General features: G+C 34.2%; 1 protein-coding gene across 3 annotated transcripts in view; it reads left to right on the top strand.

Annotated features, from left to right (window-relative positions):
• The window catches only part of LOC145318717 (uncharacterized), a 78,774-nt gene that overhangs the window by 12,158 nt on the left and 44,083 nt on the right, over nt 1–22,533 (top strand). Inside the window, exons 2-5 of one of the 3 annotated variants that reach the window (XM_080160185.1) lie at nt 3,683–3,781; nt 9,443–9,521; nt 21,093–21,132; nt 22,224–22,330. In XM_080160185.1, the coding sequence (XP_080016311.1) occupies nt 3,683–3,781; nt 9,443–9,521; nt 21,093–21,132; nt 22,224–22,330 (325 nt within the window). Of the gene's footprint in view, nt 1–3,682; nt 3,782–6,995; nt 7,189–9,442; nt 9,522–10,374; nt 10,386–21,092; nt 21,133–22,223; nt 22,331–22,533 lie in introns of those variants that run through there. The other 2 variants (XM_080160186.1, XM_080160187.1) reach the window with 2 other exon arrangements.

The following is a 22,533-nucleotide window of genomic DNA, read 5'->3' as shown; positions in this document are numbered from 1 at the left end:
TTTTGTGATGTTTATTTAGCTTCACTTCAACAATCAGGAATCAAAAGCCGACACAAATTAGTTGGAAGTGGTTGAGGTCAACAAGAACGTCCAAGCTTTTAAATTTGTGGGGAGTAAAATGGGGATTTTCAATGGTTAGAGGTTGACAGTCAACATAAATAGTAAAAACTAAAAATTGTGATTATGTGTCCCCTTTCCCTGAGATATCTTTACTTGCATAATGGTTTTATTTACTTACTCAAATAAGTTTGAGCAAGGACGTCCAATGGGGGGGGGGGGGGGGTAGATATACCACACTTTTCTGGGATCTTGCTGTGTCAAGTATCAACTGTTGGGAATATCAAAGGATGACTCCATGCAAAATTTGAGCCGGATCTGGCCAAAACCGGCCGTGAATTTTATGAAAAACTGTTTTTTCCCGGTTTTTAGGGGGTATCTGTAAATCGATTCAGCTGGAGCAAAACCGGTTAGAGGTACAAAAAATTTTAATTCACATGAAATTTAGCCAATGCAATTGCCTACAAAAATGTACTTCATCATCAACTTGATTGGACAACTCTTTCCCCTCCTAAATGTCCATTAAAAACTCGGAAACGGCAAAAATCGCCAAAAATCACGCCTTCGGCGGCAAATAACGGCTAAACGGTCAGCCGGAGGCGAATGAAACATAAATAAAGAAATGTCAGCCTCAAAAAGTTGTTCAACATCAAAGAGATGCTTGAAGTCTCTAAAACGACTCCTTCCCCTCCTTTAAGTGGAAAAACTGAAAAAACGTGATTTTCAAAAGTATGCCCACTTCGTGGGTGTGGGGGGCACTGAACCCGTCACCCCAGGGTCACCAAATATAAAGTCTAGGCGGCCCACAATGCTGAATTTTCACCTAGTGAAAGTCTTGTGTCATTATCTCTTATGTTTTTGGGCCGCCACGCCCAAACGGTTTGAGATAATCTCACAGGACCTTTTGCCCGACCTAAGCCTGGTTATTTGTAAGGTCTAAGAAAAAAAATCCCGGATTGGATGAAGCACGATGTCGCTGCGCGCCGTCAAAAATCGCTGGTCGGCTCATTTTGCCCCCTCAAACCCTCACCTTGTGCCATTTTTCTGTGTAAAGATTATAATTATAATCTTTTGCGTAAGTCTGTTTTTTTCCCTAGACCTCACAAATAACCAGACTTAGGTTGGGCAAAAGGTCCCGTGAGATTATCTCAAACCGTTTTGGCGTGGCGGCCCAAAAACCGCAAAAAATGGCCTAAAAATTGACCGGCCTGTCATTTCATCAAAGAAATCCATCAAAAAATCACGATTTGAAATTTTAATTAATTAATGACTTTTTTCTCATAAGAGATAATGACACAAGACTTTCACTTGGTGAAAATTCAGCATTGTGGTTCGCCTAGACTTTATATTTGGTGACCCTGGGGTGACGGGTTCAGTGCCCCCCACACCCACGAAGTGGGCATACTTTTGAAAATCACGTTTTTTCAGTTTTTCCCCTTAAAGGAGGGGAAGGAGTCGTTTTAGAGACTTCAAGCATCTCTTTGATGTTGAACAACTTTTTAAGGCTGACATTTCTTTATTTATGTTTCATTTGCCTCCGGCTGACCGTTTAGCCGTTATTTGCCGCCGAAGGCGTGATTTTTGGCGATTTTTGCCGTTTCCGAGTTTTTAATTGACAATTAGGAGGGGAAAGAGTTGTCCAATCAAGTTGATGATGAAGTACATTTTTGTAGGCAATTGCATTGGCTAAATTTCATGTGAAGTAAAATTTTTTGTACCTCCAACCGGTTTTGCTCCAGCTGAATCGATTTACAGATACCCCCTAAAAACCGGAAAAAAACGGTTTTTCATAAAATTCACGGCCGGTTTTGGCCGGATCCGGCTCAAATTTTGCATGGAGTCATCCTTTGATATTCCCAACAGTTGATACTTGACACAGCAAGATCCCAGAAAAGTGTTGTATATCTAGCCGGGGGGGTAAAGTGGTGGATACCCCCACCCCCTCCAAATGAATTTCCCCCCCCCAAAAAAAAAATTTAAAGCTTGGACGTCCTTGCCTATATGATATAAATGACGGCACCCACAAAATTTTGAATATTGAGCTTTAACCCCCCCCCCCCCCCCCCAAATTAAAAAGCTTAGACGTCCTTGAGTTAGAGTTTGTCTTTCTTTTAAATCTAATCTTAGAACCTTATGTAAATTTTAGGAATAAAGAATGTAAATAAAAAGAAATTGTAGTTTGACATGTATTTCACATAAACGAGGCTTTTTTTATTCCTTTTTATCAGGCATAGGTCTCTGGGGGCATAATTGAAGCAAATGGTGAGTGGGGGCGTTTCTTCATGGACGTTATTAATTTTTCCCCTGAATAGATAATAAAAATCAGGGTGGGAGGGGACATTGGAATATTTATTACACCAAAGTTTAATTAGAACGTTTTCTTTTTCGTTGGCTTAACAACTTTGGGGTTCCTCATTGTGTATGATTGATCGGTTCATTAAGTCTAATGTCCAAACGTTTCATCCACTTAGTGTAATCTAAAAAAGGGGTAATTTTGTGTGTCATTTAAGTTGTACATCTATTTATCGGTCATTGTGTCTTATCCTTTAAGATGATCACTGAATGAAAATACTTTCCGTTAACTTGCGAATCCTTTTCTTGAAATGATAAAAATATCGAAATAATGTACCTAGTTGTCTAAGGAATTATAGTTCCAAAAATCAGATAAATATGATAAATAGTATATTGTATATGTCACTGAATTTTTAAAATAAATTGAAAAAAAGGATAGGGAGTTTTTAAAAGCGAAGCTTTTCTATAATTAGGGTCGGTCCGTCCGTACGTCCGTCCGTCCGTCCGTCCGTACGTCCGTCCGTCCGTCCTTCCGTCCGTAACGGATAGCTTTTTTCGTTAATTAAGACATGTTAGAATTGTCCTATCGATTTCAAATTTTGCATGGTGTTTCCTTTAGCAGTTAGGTACGATTTAGAAAGCGTAGCAACTCTATAATCATTGCCAAAATGTCCGTACGTCCATTTAAAACATGTTGACTTTTTTACTTTTTTACATAGCTTTTTTCGTTAATTTAGGCATGTTAGAATTGTCCTATCGATTTCAAATTTTGCATGGTGATTCCTCTAATAGTTAGGTACGAGTTAGAAAACGTAGCAACTCTATAATCATTACCAGAATGTCCGTACGTCCATTTTAAACATGTTGATTTTTTGGTATACTGATTCCTGGGACAACAAAGTACAATATTATAAGCGAAGCAACTCTATAATCAAGTCCTAAAAATGTAAGTATGTCCATAATCATTATCCTGTATCAAGCAGTTTTTCAACAAATTTACTTACAATTTTGCTTTGACTCTTATACATTCGCATTCTGATTATTCAGTTCTGACATTATACAAGTGTTAATGTCCGTTTGTCCTACCGTTTCAGAGCTTCGCTTTTATGGATGTTGTCATCCTTGTTTTCCTATTCCTAAGCAACAACTCAAATATGAACCTGTTAATTAAGGAATTTTTATTAGATAAAGATGATGGAATGATTCCTGAACTGTTTAGGAATGTTGATAAGATGAATACACGTATTGATGATGGAATGATTCCTGAACTGTTTAGGAATGTTGATAAGATGAAGACACGTATTGATGATGGAATGATTCCTGTACTGTTTAGGAATGTTGATGAGATGAAGACACGTACTGAAGATGGAATGATTCCTGAGCTGGTGGCAGCACACTCCCCAAGACTCCACAAGAGGGGGTCTTCTAAAAGGTTAAGGTTCTTTTAATCTTCCATTGTCATGCCCCTGTATTCCTGATGTTTGCTTAGTGCTTTGAGAAAATCAGGGATGTAGAGATATGCCAATGGGCAATAAATAAAATTTTAGGTTTTTAGGTAGGGTTGGGCCGGATATCTGGTCGGATACCGAATATTGAAACTATCCAGTTACCGGATATCCGGCCGATTTTTATAGCCAGATATCCGGTTATCCGGCCGTATAATTGAAAATTTGCCGATTATCGAGCCAGATATCCGGTATCCGGCCAAAAAAGTATCCGGCCCAACCCTAATTTTAGTCAATAGTTTTCAAGAATAGATATATCTAGAAAATTACTAAAATAGGGATTAGAATGGTTATTCATAGAAATTCACAGTAGAGTTTTTGTCTATATCCACCCACCCACAAATAGCAGGAAGAAGAAAGATGAACTGAAAGTAGTTGCCGAATGTGTACGCAGTTTCCTGGGTGTTTCCTCATCCTAGCTCAATATTTACTACTAGCTACAAATCTTCAAACTTCCCTTAAAAAAATCAAAATTTGAATGTGTAAACGATTTATACATTATACATTATAAATTTGAATTTTTAAAATTTTGATTTTTTTTTTTTGAAGTTTGAAGCTTTTTTAGCTAGTAGTAAATATTGAGCTAGGATGAGGAAACACTCAGGAAACTGCGTACACATTCGGCAACTATTTTCAGTTGACCAGAAGAAAACAATGTTGAGCCAACCAAAATATCTTATTTAAAACTTCATTCTGCTTGTGTTTGTGTTGTCTTTTTTCAGTAAGCATTATCTGCTAAAAGAGCAATTATTTAGCGGCTTTCTGCACTTCTACCCACAGTTTTAAAAATGTACACAAAATAAGTCAATTTACGTTGTTTCAAGTACCCAAGACAAATCAAAGAATATGTTTTCTCGTATTCATTCGAATCCGGTGGATAGGAACCGGTTCTCATCAATACGAAAAAACTATGTCTAGCATCGTATTATATCCAGTTTTCTACGAATATAGAAATGTACAATCATAAGATTAAAACCAGTTTTTTTAGCCGTTGCCTTCGGCACCTCGGGGCTAAAAAAAACTAGTTTTAATCTTATAATTGTACATTCTATATCCGCGGAAAGCCGTTTATAATACGATACGAGAAATAACTATTACCCCATCCCTACATTCCTGGAACAAACCAAGTAATGACATTATTGTACATAATTATCATTATCTCTTTAATTACTCCATAGTCGCCAAATATTTATTAATACTTAAATTTAAATCTTATTTTCTTGACAAATTTACATTTTGTTTTTTAAATTGTGACGAAGCCCGAAATACATAACTTTTGCATCACGTCGTCTTCCTATGATTTTTAGGGATTTTCTTTCCCACTTCTCCTCCCATCTCCCTCATTTTATGACGTCACAGGAAGACGACGTGGTGCAAAAGTTATGTATTTCGTCTTAAATTGTAAATAATAAAGAACGTGTCCTAACTTTTGTCCTTTTTAAAAAAAAAATAGCTAGTCCGTGCTTTTAGTAAGTAGTAGATGTAAAATGATCCAAAGATTTTAGATATGCAATCGTTTTTTTTGTAGACCTCTTATTTTTGAAGTAATTTAAGTTTTTTTAATTAACCCATTAGTGCCGAGCGCCACTTTTATGGGCCGATCGAGCTGAAAGTTTCAGGGAAGCTCTATAATGGTCAAAATGGAATTCGTATTTTTTTGTTTTGCTCTAGTGGCGTGCACAGGAAAGTTGCAAAAAAACCCGGTTCGGCTCGGCCATAAATACCAACCAGGCATTATTACCCGTTTTTGGTGCTTTCCCCCGGCGTTAAAACCCGGTTTTCCTGTAAAAACCCGGTTATTTTGACCAAAAATCGAAAAATGTAATTTTTGAACGCCAAAAGTGAGATGAACACTTTTTAGAACTTTGATACGATCCGTAATTGAAAACTACACAACCTCATGTAATCTATAGAGCTACAAGTATAATACGAAGCGATTTATTTCAAATTTCGTGTTTAGCCGGCGATTTCGGGTAAAAAAACCCTGTTTTGTTGTTGTTGTCAAAAAAGATCTATTAGTGAAACCGGGTAATAAAAATTTCAGACTCCAAATGGAAATGCCGAACCGGGCCTATATAGGGCGTAAAAAAACGATAAAAAAATCATATAAAAAATAATAATTTAAATAAAACGAATTCACAAATAGATGTACTTGTCAATAAACTTTAGATTTAACGAAAAAAATCAGCGACTTTACTATAAAAACAAAAAAGTTAGATGGGGTATTTTGAATTTTCATGATTTTCAAACTTTGTTGATCTATACCGGCAAACGGAAGTAAGCAAAACTGCCTGCTCCCGGGGGAAATGAAAGCCAGGGTAGTAGAGGGGGGATTCATACTGAGAATGATGCAATTATGAAGCCGGAAACCGGTTTTTTTTACATTTTCTGGAACCGGGTTTTAAAACCCGGTTCGGCACTAATGGGTTAAGTTAGTTTTAAGGTACAAAAACGTAACAAATAAATAAGAAAATTGCCATTATGAGGAAAAATAGTAAGATCTTTAATTTGACACCTTACTTTTTTAATTCTGTTGAGTAATTATTGAAAAAATCTATTTTGTTGAACCCCGTTGAATTAAAACTTTGAACTTTGGGAGCTCGTCACGAATGGGTTATGAAAATCACAAAAGCTAGGACACGTTCTTTGAAATACAATATTTAGATATAATACAGTTAACAGTAAAATAATGCTGGAATCGAACATTTCTAAATACAAAAAAAAACTTTAAAGTTGCTAGCAGCCAAACGGCTGATCGTACATAAAAAGGCCTATAATAAAAATAATAAAATGGTAATGCACATTAAGAAAACACGCGTGTTACAAGTCTTTTTTCGCGCATTCATGTGTGCTGCGTGATAATTTTACATTATTGAGTGTTATTCCAGATTTTTTAAAGGCTTTTTTTGTTGCCTGTTTCAAACACTTTTACCTATTTTGCCGTTGCGTTCTATTAAATTCTTTGTTTCTTTTTTTAGAAAAAAGCGATCATTTTAAATAAACCTAAATTAAATATTTGAAATTACATAATTAATCATTTTTGAAGTAATTTGTCAGAAACAAAATTTGATCATGACAACTTAGCTTTATTACACACGCCTTTGAGCATCATTTCTTTTGTTTACACAATTTTATTCTTTTAGTTTTTAAGTTAGTTTTGTACTTAATTAATCCCAAATATTATGAAGGATGTGAAATTTTATATAGCTAAAAAAATTAAAGTACAATTATGTAAAGTACAAGATTAAAAGGAGTTAAATAGGTAAATTGAAATATTATACAGAATCTAAAATTAGTTTTAAATAATGGTGAACATAGACAAGGAATCTGAGAGGTAATCCAGCTTTAAAAGTAAATGAAAGTCTGTCTGACTCCTTTCTTTTACATGTTTTAAATTTAGTTAAATTAAAGAAAAACAAAGATGACAACATCCATAAGTAGCAAAGCTCAAAAATTATGAAAGGATATCGGGAAAACATTTACTATAGAGCAGTGTCATACAATAAAAATTAAATTTGATTATATAGGGAAATCACGCAACTTTTAAAATCACGAAAAGAAATCTAGAAATCGATCTAGACCCGTAATTGAAAGACAAATCTTAATGAAACTTAATGGAAATATGTAGAATATGAGCATATTCAATAAACATATTCATAACATTTCAATAAACATCCAAAAAGAAAGCTTTTTAAATCAGACTCTAAAATTTACTCTGCCGGTCGGTCCGTAACGCTATGGGTAAAATGTGATTTTCTCGGCGGAAAATTGGTTCGATTGTGTCCGTCGGTCTTTCATTCTTGAGACTGGATTCATAATTTTCTACTGTAAGTCATATGTATTAGCTTCTTATTCCTTTCTCTCTCTCTCTCTCTCTCTCTCTCTCTCTCTCTCTCTCTCTCTCTCTCTCTCTTTTTTTTTCTCTCTCTCTCTCTTATGATCACTGAATTTTCGCTATGTGACCGTTTGTCATTCAGTATTTTTTTTGTGCTTCGCTACTTAGAGTTATTTTTGGAATATAATACTTATCCCAATTTACAAAAGAGTAAAGTTAAGGTTTCAATAACCAGTGAACTGATTGAGTTCTCCTTTTTAGGGAAGCTTAGTATAGGTTTCTGGGTGGTTTTAGTCTATTAAATTTTTAGATATAAGCTTACGGGTGGTTTAAGCTATTTTCATGCCCCCTTCTTACCTTATAAATACAGCGTCACTAGACGCTAGGGGTGCAACCGTTAGTTTATTATGTAGGTTGTACTTTTCAGAAAAGTGAAAATCATTTCTTAACTTGATTTATTTTATGGTATTTTCTTTAAAGAAAATGATTTATAATTTTGATAAAAGTACATCAAGATGTTATGCTTTGCTGCAAACGGGAAAACGTAGCAAATCCACAAAAGGTGTTTTGTCAATTGTCTTTTAAAATCACGTTAAATGTAGCATGCCCGCCAGACGGATGATGGATGCTCTTTGGCAAGGCATATCTTCATTTTTATAAAATGAGTATTTTGTCTTCAAAAGCAGACGAGAAAATCAAATTTGCCCACTTTTGAGAACTGACGCACAGCCAAAGTAAATCATAGTAAAACTACATATACAGGACATCAAAATATCCTTATAAGTAGGGTTGGGCCGGATATCCGGATATTTTCAATTTTCGGCCGGATACCGGATGTTGAAACTATTAGGATACCGGATATCCGGCTGATTTATAATGCCGGATATCGAACGGTGGCCAGATATCCGGTATCCGGCCAAAAAAGTATCCGGTCCAACCCTACTTATAAGTTATTTGGAAATTATTGGTTGTTTTTATTTAGATATTTCATTTGATTCTTGTAATAAAAATCCTTAAAAAACATAAATCTTTTATAGTTCCAATAAAAAATTAAACTAAGTTTTAAAGAAGGCTTTTAGTCTTTATATTTTTGTGGTCAAATAAACAAGCTTAAAAAATCAAGTAGATTTAAACATATTCAATAATAAAGGAAAGTTTTGTTCAAAAGCATACGAGACGGAAGGGCCGACAATAATTATAGAAATATAAATATATGAAAATTGCAAAACTTATATGATAAATGTGTTTAACAATCTCAATTATTTTTTATATTAACAGTAAATGATATCTTCTTCAATGATTTTGAGTAATAATCAATTATACTGGTTTCATAAGAGTAATTTTCATTTTTAGAAGCGAAGCTTTTATATAATCAGGGTCGGTCCGTCCGTCCGTCCGTCTGGAACAGTAGTTAGCTCTTTTCATTAATTGTTAGAATTGTCATATCGATTGCAAACTTTGAGATAATCCTAAAATAATTAGGTAGGATTTAGGAAGCATAGCAACTTAAAATTTTGTCTAGACTTAAACATTTATATTCTACTTTTCAGTTCTGACACACTACAAGTGTCAATGTTTGTTTGTCCTACCTTTTCAAAACTGGGGGATGGTATTTTTTTCTTTACGAGGGGGGGGGGGTCCCACTCACCTAAGAGAATAGCTTATAAAAAAAGAAAATTAGCCACCCTGTATTATAATTATGTATAGATTTTAGATTTTAGCCACCTTGTATTTATTTCTAATTATATTTCAGAGTGAAAGTGCCCCCAAAGGTACAAGTGGAGCATACACCCAGTAGAATTCCGTCCCCTGATAATCTTGACATGGACCAGGTACTTTATCTTGACATGAACCAGGTACTTTATCTTGACATGGACCAGGTACTTTATCTTGACATGAACCAGGTACTTTATCTTGACATGGACCAGGTACTTTATCTTGACATGGACCAGGTACTTTATCTTGACATGGTCCAGGTACTTTATCTTGACATGGACCAGGTACTTTATCTTGACATGAACCAGGTACTTTATCTTGACATGGACCAGGTACTTTATCTTGACATGGACCAGGTACTTTATCTTGACATGGACCAGGTACTTTATCTTGACATGGTCCAGGTACTTTATCTTGACATGGACCAGGTACTTTATCTTGACATGAACCAGGTACTTTATCTTGACATGGACCAGGTACTTTAAATTGACATGGACCAGGTACTTTATCTTAACATGGACCAGGTACTTTATCTTGTCATGGACCAAGTACTTTATCTTGTCATGGACCAGGTACTTTATCTTGACATGGACCAGGTACTTTATCTTGACATGGACCAGGTACTTTATCTTTACATGGTCCAGGTACTTTATCTTGACATGGACCAGGTACTTTATCTTGACATGGACCAGGTACTTTATCTTGACATGGACCAGGTACTCTATCTTGACATAGACCAGGTACTTTATCTTGACATGGACCAGGTACTTTATCTTGACATGGACCAGGTACTTTATCTTGACATGGACCAGGTACTTTATCTTGACATGGACCAGGTACTTTATCTTGACATGGACCAGGTACTTTATCTTGACATGGACCAGGTACTTTATCTTGACATGGACCAGGTACTTTATCTTGACATGGACCAGGTACTTTATCTTGACATGGACCAGGTACTTTATCTTGACATGGACCAGGTACTTTATCTCGACATGGACCAGGTATAATATAATATTATAATAGCTTATAATAGTGTAATATTTGAAGACTTTTTTTATCAAAATCGTATCACCAGTTAGGAAGAAAAGTTTGGAATTTTGGCAAAGTTTTTTTCTTTTCTTTTCGTATTTCCTTGTTAATACAAGTACAACTAACTACATTTATTAAACAAGGATGACAACATCCATAAAAGCAAAGCTCTGAAACAATATGACAGACGAACATTATTTCTTGTAGGGTGTCAGAACTAAATATACAAAATATGAATATATATGTTTTGACAAAATTACACGTAAATAAGTTGAAAAACTTCTTAAATACAGAATACTGTTTAAGGACATACTGACATTTTTAGGACTTGATTATAAAGATGCTTTGCTTATGATATTGTACCTTATTGTAATGGGAATCAGTACTCTAAAAATCTGACCAATCGGATGATTATATCACATAAAAAATTATTGTTAAAAAAGTTACAAATCATCAAGTTTAAAATGGACGTACGGACATTCTGTTAACGAATATAGAGTTGCTACTCTTTCTAAATCGCACCTAACTACTAAAGGAATCATCATGCAAAGTTTGAAATCGATAGGACAATTCTAAAGTGCCTAAACTAACGAAAAAAGCTATCTTTAACGGACGGACTGACGTACGGACGGACCGACCCTAATTATAGAAAAGCTTCGCTTTTAAAAAAGTTGGATTTTACCTCCAATCTTATTATCAAGTTTTATTATAGTTTATAGATTAAAATTGAGTTAGATTTAAATCAACTGAGCTGGATCTTTAAATCATTTTAGTGGTGAGCCAGATCGGGGTGAGCCGAATTTCAGCCAATCACAGCACGGCATTTCACAAAATGCTGTGCTCTCATTGGAAGAAAAGTGGCTCACCCCAATCTGGCTCACCACTAAAATGATTTAAAGATCCAGCTCTGATTAATTTTCTTATTATCACTGAGTTAATTTTAGTTTAATTAGGGGCAGTGGCGTGCACACACTTTTACTAGGGGAAGATAAATATGGGGGAAGGCAGGTATCCCAATTTTATATACCTTTCCACACCCTTATTTATCCCCCTGTTAAGAATAAGTGGGCAAAGCACAAAAAAATGGATAGAAATAAGGACATTGGGACTAAAAGACAGGAGTTCAGTGCTTTATAAATCAAGAATTAGTATTGGGAAAAATCATGAAATCTTCTACATGTAATTTTAGAATTAATATTTAAGTTTTTTTGCATGACTGACAGGCCAGGGAACCAAGTAAATTATATACTAGATAATCATTGCTATGGGAAATCTTCACAAAAAAAATCATCTGTACATCTTGAATAACAGCCGAGAAAATAACATTTCCTCATGGTGTTACGGACTGACGGACAGAAAGACAGACAAAGTAAAAATATACTTTACATTTTATTTCTCATTTCTGCAATTTTTTCCGTTTTTTGAATCTAATATTTCTGACAGTGACCAATGTACTTTGTTTAATATATTTCTAAATTATATGCAGAAAATATCCAATAGTATTATCAAAGAAAATAATCATTTATTACATGATATTATAGACATTTTTCCGCGGATAATCATATGAAAAATTATAAGATTATAAAACCAATAAGAATAACAAAACTGGTATTAATTCTATGATTTTTTTTACATAATTTTACAATAAATTGTCTGTAATACGATGCTGTACATGAATTTTCTGTGTGACTGAGAACCGGTTCTAATCCTGCGGATATTGATTGGTTTCGAGGCGATACTGGAAAATAATAACCATTGTACATTGTACACAGCCCCAGACATATTTTGCATTATTTTATTTATTTTCCTGATATTTTCAAATTTATAAATTCAAGAATAAATGTACAGTTTAAAAAGTTGATTTCTTAGAAATTAGACATGTATTTACAGTAAAAAGCGTATGACTCTGATTTTTAACTTCGATTCCTATGACAATTAGGTATCTTTAATACATTTATAGGTCGTTCATATGATTTAAGATAAAAAAAAGTTTAAGTACTAGACATATGTTGATTTATATCTGCTGAATTAGAACCGGTTGTCATGTATCGTATTATAGACAATTTTTCAGAATTAATGTTATAAAAATCAATACTAGCTTAGTTATATCCGGCATTTTGCCCAACTCGCGGGGCCGTCAAAACAATAATATATCGTACATGGGCGTCCAAGCTTTTTTATTTGGAGGGGGGGGTAAAATTTTGAAAATAAAAATTTTGGGGGTGCCTACGGCACACCCACGCTCATTTTTTTTTTTTTTTTTTGGGGGGGGGGGGTAATCTTTATTTTATAGAGGCATTTTTTTTATTTGGGGGGGGGGGGGGTAATCACCCCTTTACCCCCCCCCCCCTTGAACGTCTATGAAATCGTATATTTTTTCCTCTTTTATAATCCTCAATTATGAAAGTGTATACAATATGCAGAGAGGGAGAGGACAATGGACTGTTACTCTAGTCCCCAAAGTTTTATAATAACGTTTTCTTATATGTTGGCCAAGCAACTTTGGGGACTGTTGATGAAATATGTTTGGTTAATTCATTAAGTGTCCAAAGGTTTCAACCATTAGTTGTAATCTATAGAATGAGTAATTTTGTGTATTAATACTGGGGATGTACATCAATTTATTGGCCTTTGTCTTATCCCTTTAGATCGCTGACAATATTACTACATTTAATATTATATTTACGGTTTCCTTTCTCCTGGATAGAAATCCTTTGTTTCTATGAAATGTGTTTGGACCTATCAGGGATTTTAAGGGATAAGACAAAGGACGATAATTGATATATTTCCCCAATGATGATAAACAAAATCACCCACTTTGTATGTATTTTATTTTTGTTAAAATGTCTAGACTCTACTAGTTTAAATCAAACCAATCAAAATTCAACAACAGTATCTAAAGTTTTTTAGCCAACGAATAAGATAAAGTGGTTGTAAGCATTGGGGACCAATTTGATTTTCAGTCCAATGTGCACTCCCTCCCTGGGACCTCTGATTGACAGAGGGGTGGAGAGGAGGGGCAAAAAGGTAAAAATATTTTAAAAACAAAACAAGGCTTGGCTCACTTATTTCGGCAATTTCACTGCATCACAAAGTGAACAACAGTTGTTATAAAAATGCTTTTTAGGTTAGGTTAAGTTAGGGAAAGGAGAACCCTACAGGTTTAGATTTCATCCTGGGGTGATAGAATTAATTTTTTTAAAGTTTAAATTAGAGAGAGATTTGTTTTGCCTACCCATCGTCGCGGTTTAATGGGTTATACCTTTAATAAAAAAAGATTTTGTACATTAGTGCTCGGTACGTAACGAATTGTGCTATTGATTTAAAACTAGGCAGGATGAATCCTGTGATAGTTAGGTACAATTTAGTAACCGTAGCTTCACATAATTACTAAAATGATATATTTTGTTTATTATATAATTATCCTTATCACTTAATTATTAAAAAATTATTTCCTAAGAAAATGAGGAACAATTCTATAAGCGAAGAATTCCTAAAATTAAGTCCAAAAAGCAATATTTTTAACAAAGCATCCTGTATAAAAGTAGTTTTAAAACAAATTTAAGAAAAAATTTAAAACTACATATTTATTTGTTGTTCGTTTGTCTCGACGGTAACATCTGTTAAGCTTCGCTTTTATGGATGTTGTCATCCTTGTTTCTTTATTGTTAAATGATAGCGGCTACGCCCCCTAGAGGCCTCTAGGGGCACTTGAGGAAGAAAGAGTTGAATTCCATAACCTTTTTTTTTTATATAACCATTACCAGGACCTATGAAAAGCTACCTTGTAAAGGAGAACCCGATCGGTTCAGCGGTTAGCGAGATCCGTCGGTACACACGCACAGACAGACAAACACCCTTTGACTTTATTATAAGGATTATTTATGATATAGAATCTTTCTAAGTTTTTAAATTCACAAAAATTATGTATAATGCATAATTTGATAACACAACTTTAAATTTCCTAATTGATATTTTACCGCTAAAATCAACCAATCACATGTGTCTTTAATTAAAAGACATCTAATATTATTATAAACTTTATGTTATTCCAGCCATTGTAAAGTTTTGATTTTAACATCTATCTGATTTTAGATATTTTATATATTTAAAATCAGAACTTTAAACTTTAAGATTTACAGTAACAAAAATTTATAACGAAAACTGAAAGTTTATCAATAGTTTATTGGACTATATATCTTTATTTTTTACAAACTTTACAAAATATATATACCTATTAACTGGTACTTTTCCATAAAGTGCTATCGAGCACTGAAGACCCCTCACCCCCCTCTTCATCCTTTAATTTTTAGAATAAATTGAAAAAAAGAGGAGGGGGGGGGGGAGATTTCTCCTAAGTTAAACACCTACAGGGACTATAATACTGAATGCCATATAATTTATTTCAAATCAAGAGAGGATTCTTAAGCTTGACTAGGAACATTGAGGGAAACCACCTGTTTTACCTTTTTGGCTCCAATTTTATTTATAGTACAGCTTTCTTTAACTACTGATATGTCTGACTGTCTGAACTTGATCTGTCCATAAGAAAAAACAATTTAAAGAAACCAAATTCCTCTGAATTCCTTTTTTTCAAGCCTAAACAAATGAAAAACAAACTTTTAAAAGAAATATTCTTTTAAATAAAAATCTTTACTTCTAAAAATTACTAATTACTTCATCTATCCTATTCCATATTTTTTAATTATCACATGATATTTGAATTCAAAATGACTTTGGCAAAGCATTCAATTTAGTTTCTCTCGCGTTTTATCTATTAATATGCTATGCTGCTTTGCCATGAATTACTGTAGACGTAAAATGAGGTAGCTAACAGGAGTAAAGTTTGGTGATAAACAGACTTAAAAGACAATATAAAAAAGGTGAACAGCCAAAACTTATCAACCCGTTACACCTGTAGAGTCACAAATATTTATACCTGTAACAGCTGTAGTGTCGCAAATATTTATTCCAGTAACAGCTGTAGTGTCACAAATATTTATACCTGTAACAGCTGTAGTGTCACAAATATTTATACCTGTAACAGCTGTGGTGTCACAAATATTTATACCTGTAACATCTGTAGTGTCTCAAATATTTATACCTGTAACATCTGTAGTGTCTCAAATATTTATACCTGTAACATCTGTAGTGTCTCAAATATTTATACCTGAAACAGCTGTAGTGTCACAAATATTTATACCTGTAACAGCTGTAGTGTCACAAATATTTATAATGTAACAGCTGTAGTGTCACAAATATTTATACCTGTAACAGCTGTAGTGTTGCAAATGATATTTTAATTTGAAGATTCTCTTCTAGTCTGTGTTTTCTACAATGATATGAAAATGAAGAGAATTCATATTTCTTGCCAATATAAACTCAAGAGTCAAGTGTATTTCAAAATTCATTTTTGTTATTAAATGCATTATATTTTTAGAACCGAGGCGGATCATGTCTGAATCACGATGGATAATTCAATGGCTGTTGACAGTCAAAATAGACTTAAATATGATAAAGATCTAATAATGTACTTTTAGTTAGCGACTAAAATACCAGTGTATTTATGGACGGTTTTTGATAATTTGCCTTATTGTGCTAGTTCTAATAAGATTTTCTCGGCTGCTAATTAAAATAGTTTGCTGATTTTATAGTAAAAAAAAGTTTATAATTTTTTAGGCTGATCTATAACTCTGTTTGTCATTTTGTTTATCCATAATTTCTTTGTGTAAAAATGAAGTCAGATGTAAACCTTTTCTTTTCTCCACTAGATTTTGATAAACTTTGTCAAACTTTAAACCTTGCGAATATTCCCTTAGTAGAACCTCAAGTCATGGTTCCAAACTTTAAACCTTGCGAATATTCCCTTAGTAGAACCTCAAGTCATGGTTCCAAACTTTAAACCTTGCAAATATTCCCATAGTAGAACCTCAGGTCATGGTTTTAAACTTTAAACCTTGCGAATATTCCCTTAGTAGAACCTCAGGTCATGGTTCCAAACTTTAAACCTTGCGAATATTCCCATAGTAGAACCACAGGTCATGGTTTCAAACTTTAAACCTTGCGAATATTCCCTTAGTAGAACCTCAGGTCATGGTTTCAAACTTTAAACCTTGCAAATATTCCCTTAGTAGAACCTCAGGTCATGGTTTCAAACTTTAAACCTTGCGAATATTCCCTTAGTAGAACCTCAGGTCATGGTTCCAAACTTTAAACCTTGCGAATATTCCCTTAGTAGAAACTCAAGTCATGGTTCCAAACTTTAAACCTTGCGAATATTCCCATAGTAGAACCTCAGGTCATGGTTTTAAACTTTAAACCTTGCGAATATTCCCTTAGTAGAACCTCAGGTCATGGTTCCAAACTTTAAACCTTGCGAATATTCCCATAGTAGAACCACAGGTCATGGTTTCAAACTTTAAACCTTGCGAATATTCCCTTAGTAGAACCTCAGGTCATGGTTTCAAACTTTAAACCTTGCAAATATTCCCTTAGTAGAACCTCAGGTCATGGTTTCAAACTTTAAACCTTGCGAATATTCCCTTAGTAGAACCTCAGGTCATAGTTCCAAACTTTAAACCTTGCGAATATTCCCTTAGTAGAAACTCAAGTCATGGTTCCTAACTTTAAACCCATTTAAGTCAACTTTAAACAACTTTCTCATTAACTGCAAAACTTTTCAATGGACCTGTGAAGTTTTTTTTTACTATTTTGGAAGAGTATACCCCCTCCCCCCTGTAATCACCTCTAGAAAAAATGATCCGACACCTCCCCCCCCCAAAAAAAAAAAATATAAAATATTTTTATAATTTTTTTGAAAAATAATGTAAAGAGAAGGGTCATCCCCATCCCTTTCTTAAAGTGTCCTAAAGGCCTCAAGGGGCGAAACCTCTCGTTTTGAAGAAGAACTTCAAGTCATGGTTGACAACTTAGTAGCTGAAATATTTCAATAGAATCTTAAGTCTTAGTTAAAAACTTTCAATCATTTGATAAATTCAATGGGTGGAAAAGTCTTTGATACTTCTTAGTCATTTATTCATATATATTTCGGTGAACATGGCACCCTCTTCAGTCTAAATGACATAAATCATATTAATTCAATTCACATAATAAAAGATAAGTAAAAATAAAGAAATCTGTAAAACTATGTATAAAGGCAAAAAATTTAGCTTGAAGAAGAAAAAAATTTAATAATATTATCAACCTTGCAGTTCAATCATTTCGTCGCGAGGCACTATAGTGAAAGCACTGATATATGTAATGAAGACGAAGAGAGTCGCATAATGTGACGTCATAAAAATGAGGGATTATTCATCTCTTTTTTAGTAGTTTTCTTTTCCACTCCTCTCCTCATCCGTCATTTTTATGACGTCAGAATTTTTTTATAGGGACCATCTTCATCTTCTATTTAATGCTATTTATAAATGCAAAGGTTTTTCTCACAACTTTGGCAACTCTGTCTCCGTGGTTATGAAATAAAGATCTTGAGTCCTGGGAATAGAATAAAGTTTTGCCTTACATCAAATATTTTTATACTCAGCAACATTTTTACAATTGATTCTCAATAAAAATAGTTTTAGCATCAATTTAAACTTAATTGTTTTTTTAGTAGGAAAGATACTCTAAAATACAAATTTCCGCTTATTGTATCAGCAAAACTACTCTATAATACATTTTGTCTGTAACACTATAAATAAAATGGAATTTTCTCAGCTGTTATTAAAATCATACCTTTTTTTCAATATTCTCATCATTAAAACTTGGCCTAATGATTCCTGTAGCAGTTAGGTACTTTTCAGAAAGCGTAGCAACTTTATAATCGTTAATAGGAAGTCTGTTTAAAGCATAGTGATTTTATTATGCTACATTTATCTTATTTAACTTATTTTTCTAATATGATATCCCATGACAACATGGTACAATGATAAAAATAAAGCATTACAATAATCAAGTTATAAAACAATTTACACAAATTTATTTTTTGTTCTTTAAGTTCTAACATTAAGTGTTAATGTTCGTTTGTCCCTCCGTCTAATTTTAGAGCTTCACTTTTATGGTTGGTATCATCTATATAGATGAAGTATTAATGAAATTGGCCTAATTTCTGTCAGTGAAACAAAAAAAAGCATCAATTATTCATCTCATTTATACATTTCGTGACATTAAGTTTTATATTTTTTTTATAAACGCAACATTTATTTTTTTAATTTTCTTTCTATAAGCGAAGCTGCTCTATGCTTCACCTGGTCTGTCCGTCCATCCGTAACGCTGTGGTAAAAATTTGATTATCTCTGCTACTATTTTTGTTACACCGCTATTTTTTTGTGAAAATAACAGTTTGCAAAGAGCATCCTTCATCGGTCTGTTGGTTATTGTACAATTATATATTATACAAAGGTTTCGTGATTTTCTATCATATATCAAATCCTTATTTCTTTTTCTTTTTATGACCAGAAACATTTGCTATATCCTTATAATAAAGTAAAAGGATGTTTGTTTGTTTGTCTGTTTGTACCAAAGGATCTCGCTAACCGCTAAACCAATAGGGTTCTCCCTAACAAGGTAGCTTTCATGGGTCCCGGGAAGGTTTATAACTATTTTTTGGGAGGGTACCACCACCCTTCCAGAAGAAATCGCCCCTAGAAAAAAATTATATCCCTCAAGAAATTTATAAAATTAATATAAGATAATTGGGTTGGGAGGGAGGGAGGGGGGTCACCAACGTCCCTCAAAAACTTTTTTAAGAATCTGAATAAGAAAAGGGTTTTGGGATTCAACTCCTCCTCCTCAAGTGCCCCCAGAGGCCTCTAGAGGCGTAGCCGCTAGTTAGTATATATCTCACTTTGTCCGTTTATCTTTTCATGATTTTTTTGCTTTGCTACGTCATGTTGTCATCCTTGTTTAATATCAAACTTCTTATAAACAGTGATTCTGCTACAAGATTAAACAAGTATGAAATAATCTATGAGTAGCACAACAAAAACATGCTTGTGTTATTTAAAACTTCAATAGAAATAAGACGTATAGTCACTTTCATGGCAACGCCTCTTAAGGGGCGTTTCGTCGTACTTTCAAGTAGATTTTGATAGGTTAATTTAGGTTAGGTTAGGTAAATGTTAATGATTGCACCGCAGGGTTAGAGTCCTTCGCAGTGGCTAGAAATAGGAGAAAGGCTACTGTGAAAATACGATGAAACCCGCTACTTTGTTTTCTTTCCATGATCCAAAAATTCTAATACAATGATCATACATCATCTTTATCTATAATACAAAGTAGAACGATGTCTGTCTGTCTGTTTGTTTGTCTGTGTGTCTGTTTGTTTGTAGCGAAGGATCTCGCTAACCGCTGAACCGATCAGGTTCTTCTTTACAGGGTAGCTTCTCATAGGTCCCGGGAAGGTTTATAACTATTTTCTTGGGGGTTGGGACACCTCCACCCCCCTCAAAAATGAAAATACCCCCCCACCAAAAAAAAAATTTCTTTTAAAACTAAAATTAAAATAGTGACTACCCCACCCCCTCCCCCCCAAAAAAAAATCCCCCCCAAAGAAATTTTTTTAAAAATTTTTCTTTTAAATCTAAAATAAGAAAAAATGGTTTAATCAAACCTCTTAGGGGCAAAGCCCCTAGAGGCTAGTGGCGAAGCCGCTAGTTAAATGTAAAGTAACTGTAACAGCCTTTTGAACATACATTTTTTTCTGATTTAATCATATATAAAGACGAAATAACTTCACTTCTAATCCTACACAGATTTGAAAAATAAAGAAATTATTTGAAAGATTACATAAATAGGATTCCATGAATTTCTTCTTGGAGATTAAATTTATTCACTTCAATGTTTAAAAGAGTTCAGATATACAATACATAGATAAAAGGGGCTTGGGCTACATTTTTTCTTGTATTCAAAAACCCTGCATGAGGCCTAACCCTGAGGGGCTAAAACCTTCGGTGTGCCCTAAACCTGCGTGGCTGCCCAATACCTAATATGACCTAACCCCACCTCACCTAAAGTAATAAGTAATAGTAATTTCTTTCATCGTATTATAAACAGCTTTCTGCGGTTATAGAATGTACAATTATAAGATTAAAACCATTTTATATTCGTAGAAAGCTGGATATAATACGATGCTAGACATAGTTTTTTCGTATGGATGAGAACCGGTTCCTATCCACAGGATTCGAATGAATATGAGAAATAAACTTTTTCGATTTATTTTTTTAAGTGAGAAGGTGTACTATGACGGAAATTTTGATTTAAGAAAATTGTTTTCAATGTCAGCAAAAATGATTTGCTATAAAACAAATTAATGATTGATATCTGATAAGTATAATAATCAATATGATCTCTTATTATCAATATTTGTTTTTGCACAGACAAGCCCACTATTAATAAAAAAGCTACTCGATTTAAATTTTTATGCCTTTTTGAAAAAAGGCGTCGAGTGTTCAGTTCTTCCATCAAATATAATAAATCTTCAATGCTTTTTGTTTGTTTGTTTGTATATATATGTGTGTGTGTGTGTGTGTGTGTATCATACATATGGATTTCACAGGATGTCTGAGTCTCTATGGTAATTATTTACAGGAAAGTACAGTCATTTTTTTTTATTTCAAAAATTCATCAGTTTTCATGAAGACTAATCTTGTTATTTTCAGGATTGTATTGAACAGTGCTGTGAAGATGAACCTAAAAGAGGTAAATAGTTATTTTCCAGTAAGGCCTTGAAACCGAGCCATACTGAAAAATTGTGTAACGTTTCGGATTATAGACATTATTTTCAACGAATAATAAAATAAAACTCATAAATTTAATACCAGTAACAACCTCGGTAACAAAGAAAAAAGAATGGAAATATTGAACCCACCGCCAAGGACGTCCAAGGGGGGGGTAAAGGGGTGATTACCCCCCCCCCCGAACGAATTTGGGGGTGCCGTAGGCACCCCAACCATTTAGGAGGGGGTATTTACCCTCCAAAACAATTTTGAGGGGGGAAATACCCCCCCCCAAAAAAAAACCCTATTAAAAAAAATTTTGGTTCCTTTTTACATTATTAAATTACCCCCCCCCCCCCAAAAAAAAAAAAAAAAATTACCCCGGGGGTAAATTAGGGGGGGGGGTTAACAAAATTTACCCCTGCCAACAGATTTCAGGGTGGGTAATTAATTACCCCCAAAGCAAATTTTACCCCCGGGGTAAAAATTTGGGGGGGGGATTTGCGGAGCGCTTCGCGCGCCATTTAACCACCCCCCCCCCAAAAGCAAATTAACCCCCTTCCCTTAAAAAAATGTTACCCCCCCAAAATAAAAAACTTGGACGCCCCTGCCCACCGCGTCATATCAGTGACAATGAAAATAGTTTTCATTGCTTCTGGGTAACCTCTACGAAAATTTCACTGAACTGAACATAATATATGATGAACTTACGCTCCATCATTTATTTCCTTTGGCAAGATATATTCATTGCTTCCTAAATAAGTGGTTAAAACCAGGTAGGGATTGGACATTGGGCTAATTATTACACAAGTTACCAAAATATTATAATAACGTTTTCTTATACGTTGGCTTAATAACTTTGGGGACTTCTATGGAATTTAGTTTTGTTGGTTAATAAAGCTGGGTGTCCAAAGATTTCAACCACAAATTGTGATATATATAGAAGGGGTAACTTTGTGTATCATCATTGGGGAAGTACATCAATTTATCGGCCATTGTCTTATCTCTTTAGATCCCTGAGTTAAAACTACTTCATTTAAATCGTCTATCTTACAGTATTCTCCAATCATTTAGAGAAGAAGCGAGATTTATGGAGCAAAACAATGACAACTGTGCGAGTCTTGCGAGTATTCAGAGAATCTGGAAAATCTGGCAGGGAGGAGCAACAACAACAACAACAGGTAAATATGGCAGGAAGAAACAACAACAACAACAGGTAAATCAGGAAGGGACGAACAACATCAACAACAGGTAAATCTAGCATGGAGGAACAACAACAGGTAAATCTGGAAGGAAGAAGCGACGACATCAACAAGTAAATCTGGCAGGGAGGAGCAACAACAACAACAGGTAAATCTGGCAGTGAGGAACAACAACAACAACA

Source organism: Acartia tonsa, chromosome 5 (genome assembly GCF_053477335.1).
Source record: "Acartia tonsa isolate MP-2025a chromosome 5, ASM5347733v1, whole genome shotgun sequence".
Classification (NCBI taxonomy): Eukaryota; Metazoa; Arthropoda; class Copepoda; order Calanoida; family Acartiidae; genus Acartia; species Acartia tonsa.
Note: the sequence above shows the minus strand (reverse complement) of the source record. Positions and strands in the feature narration are given on the sequence as shown.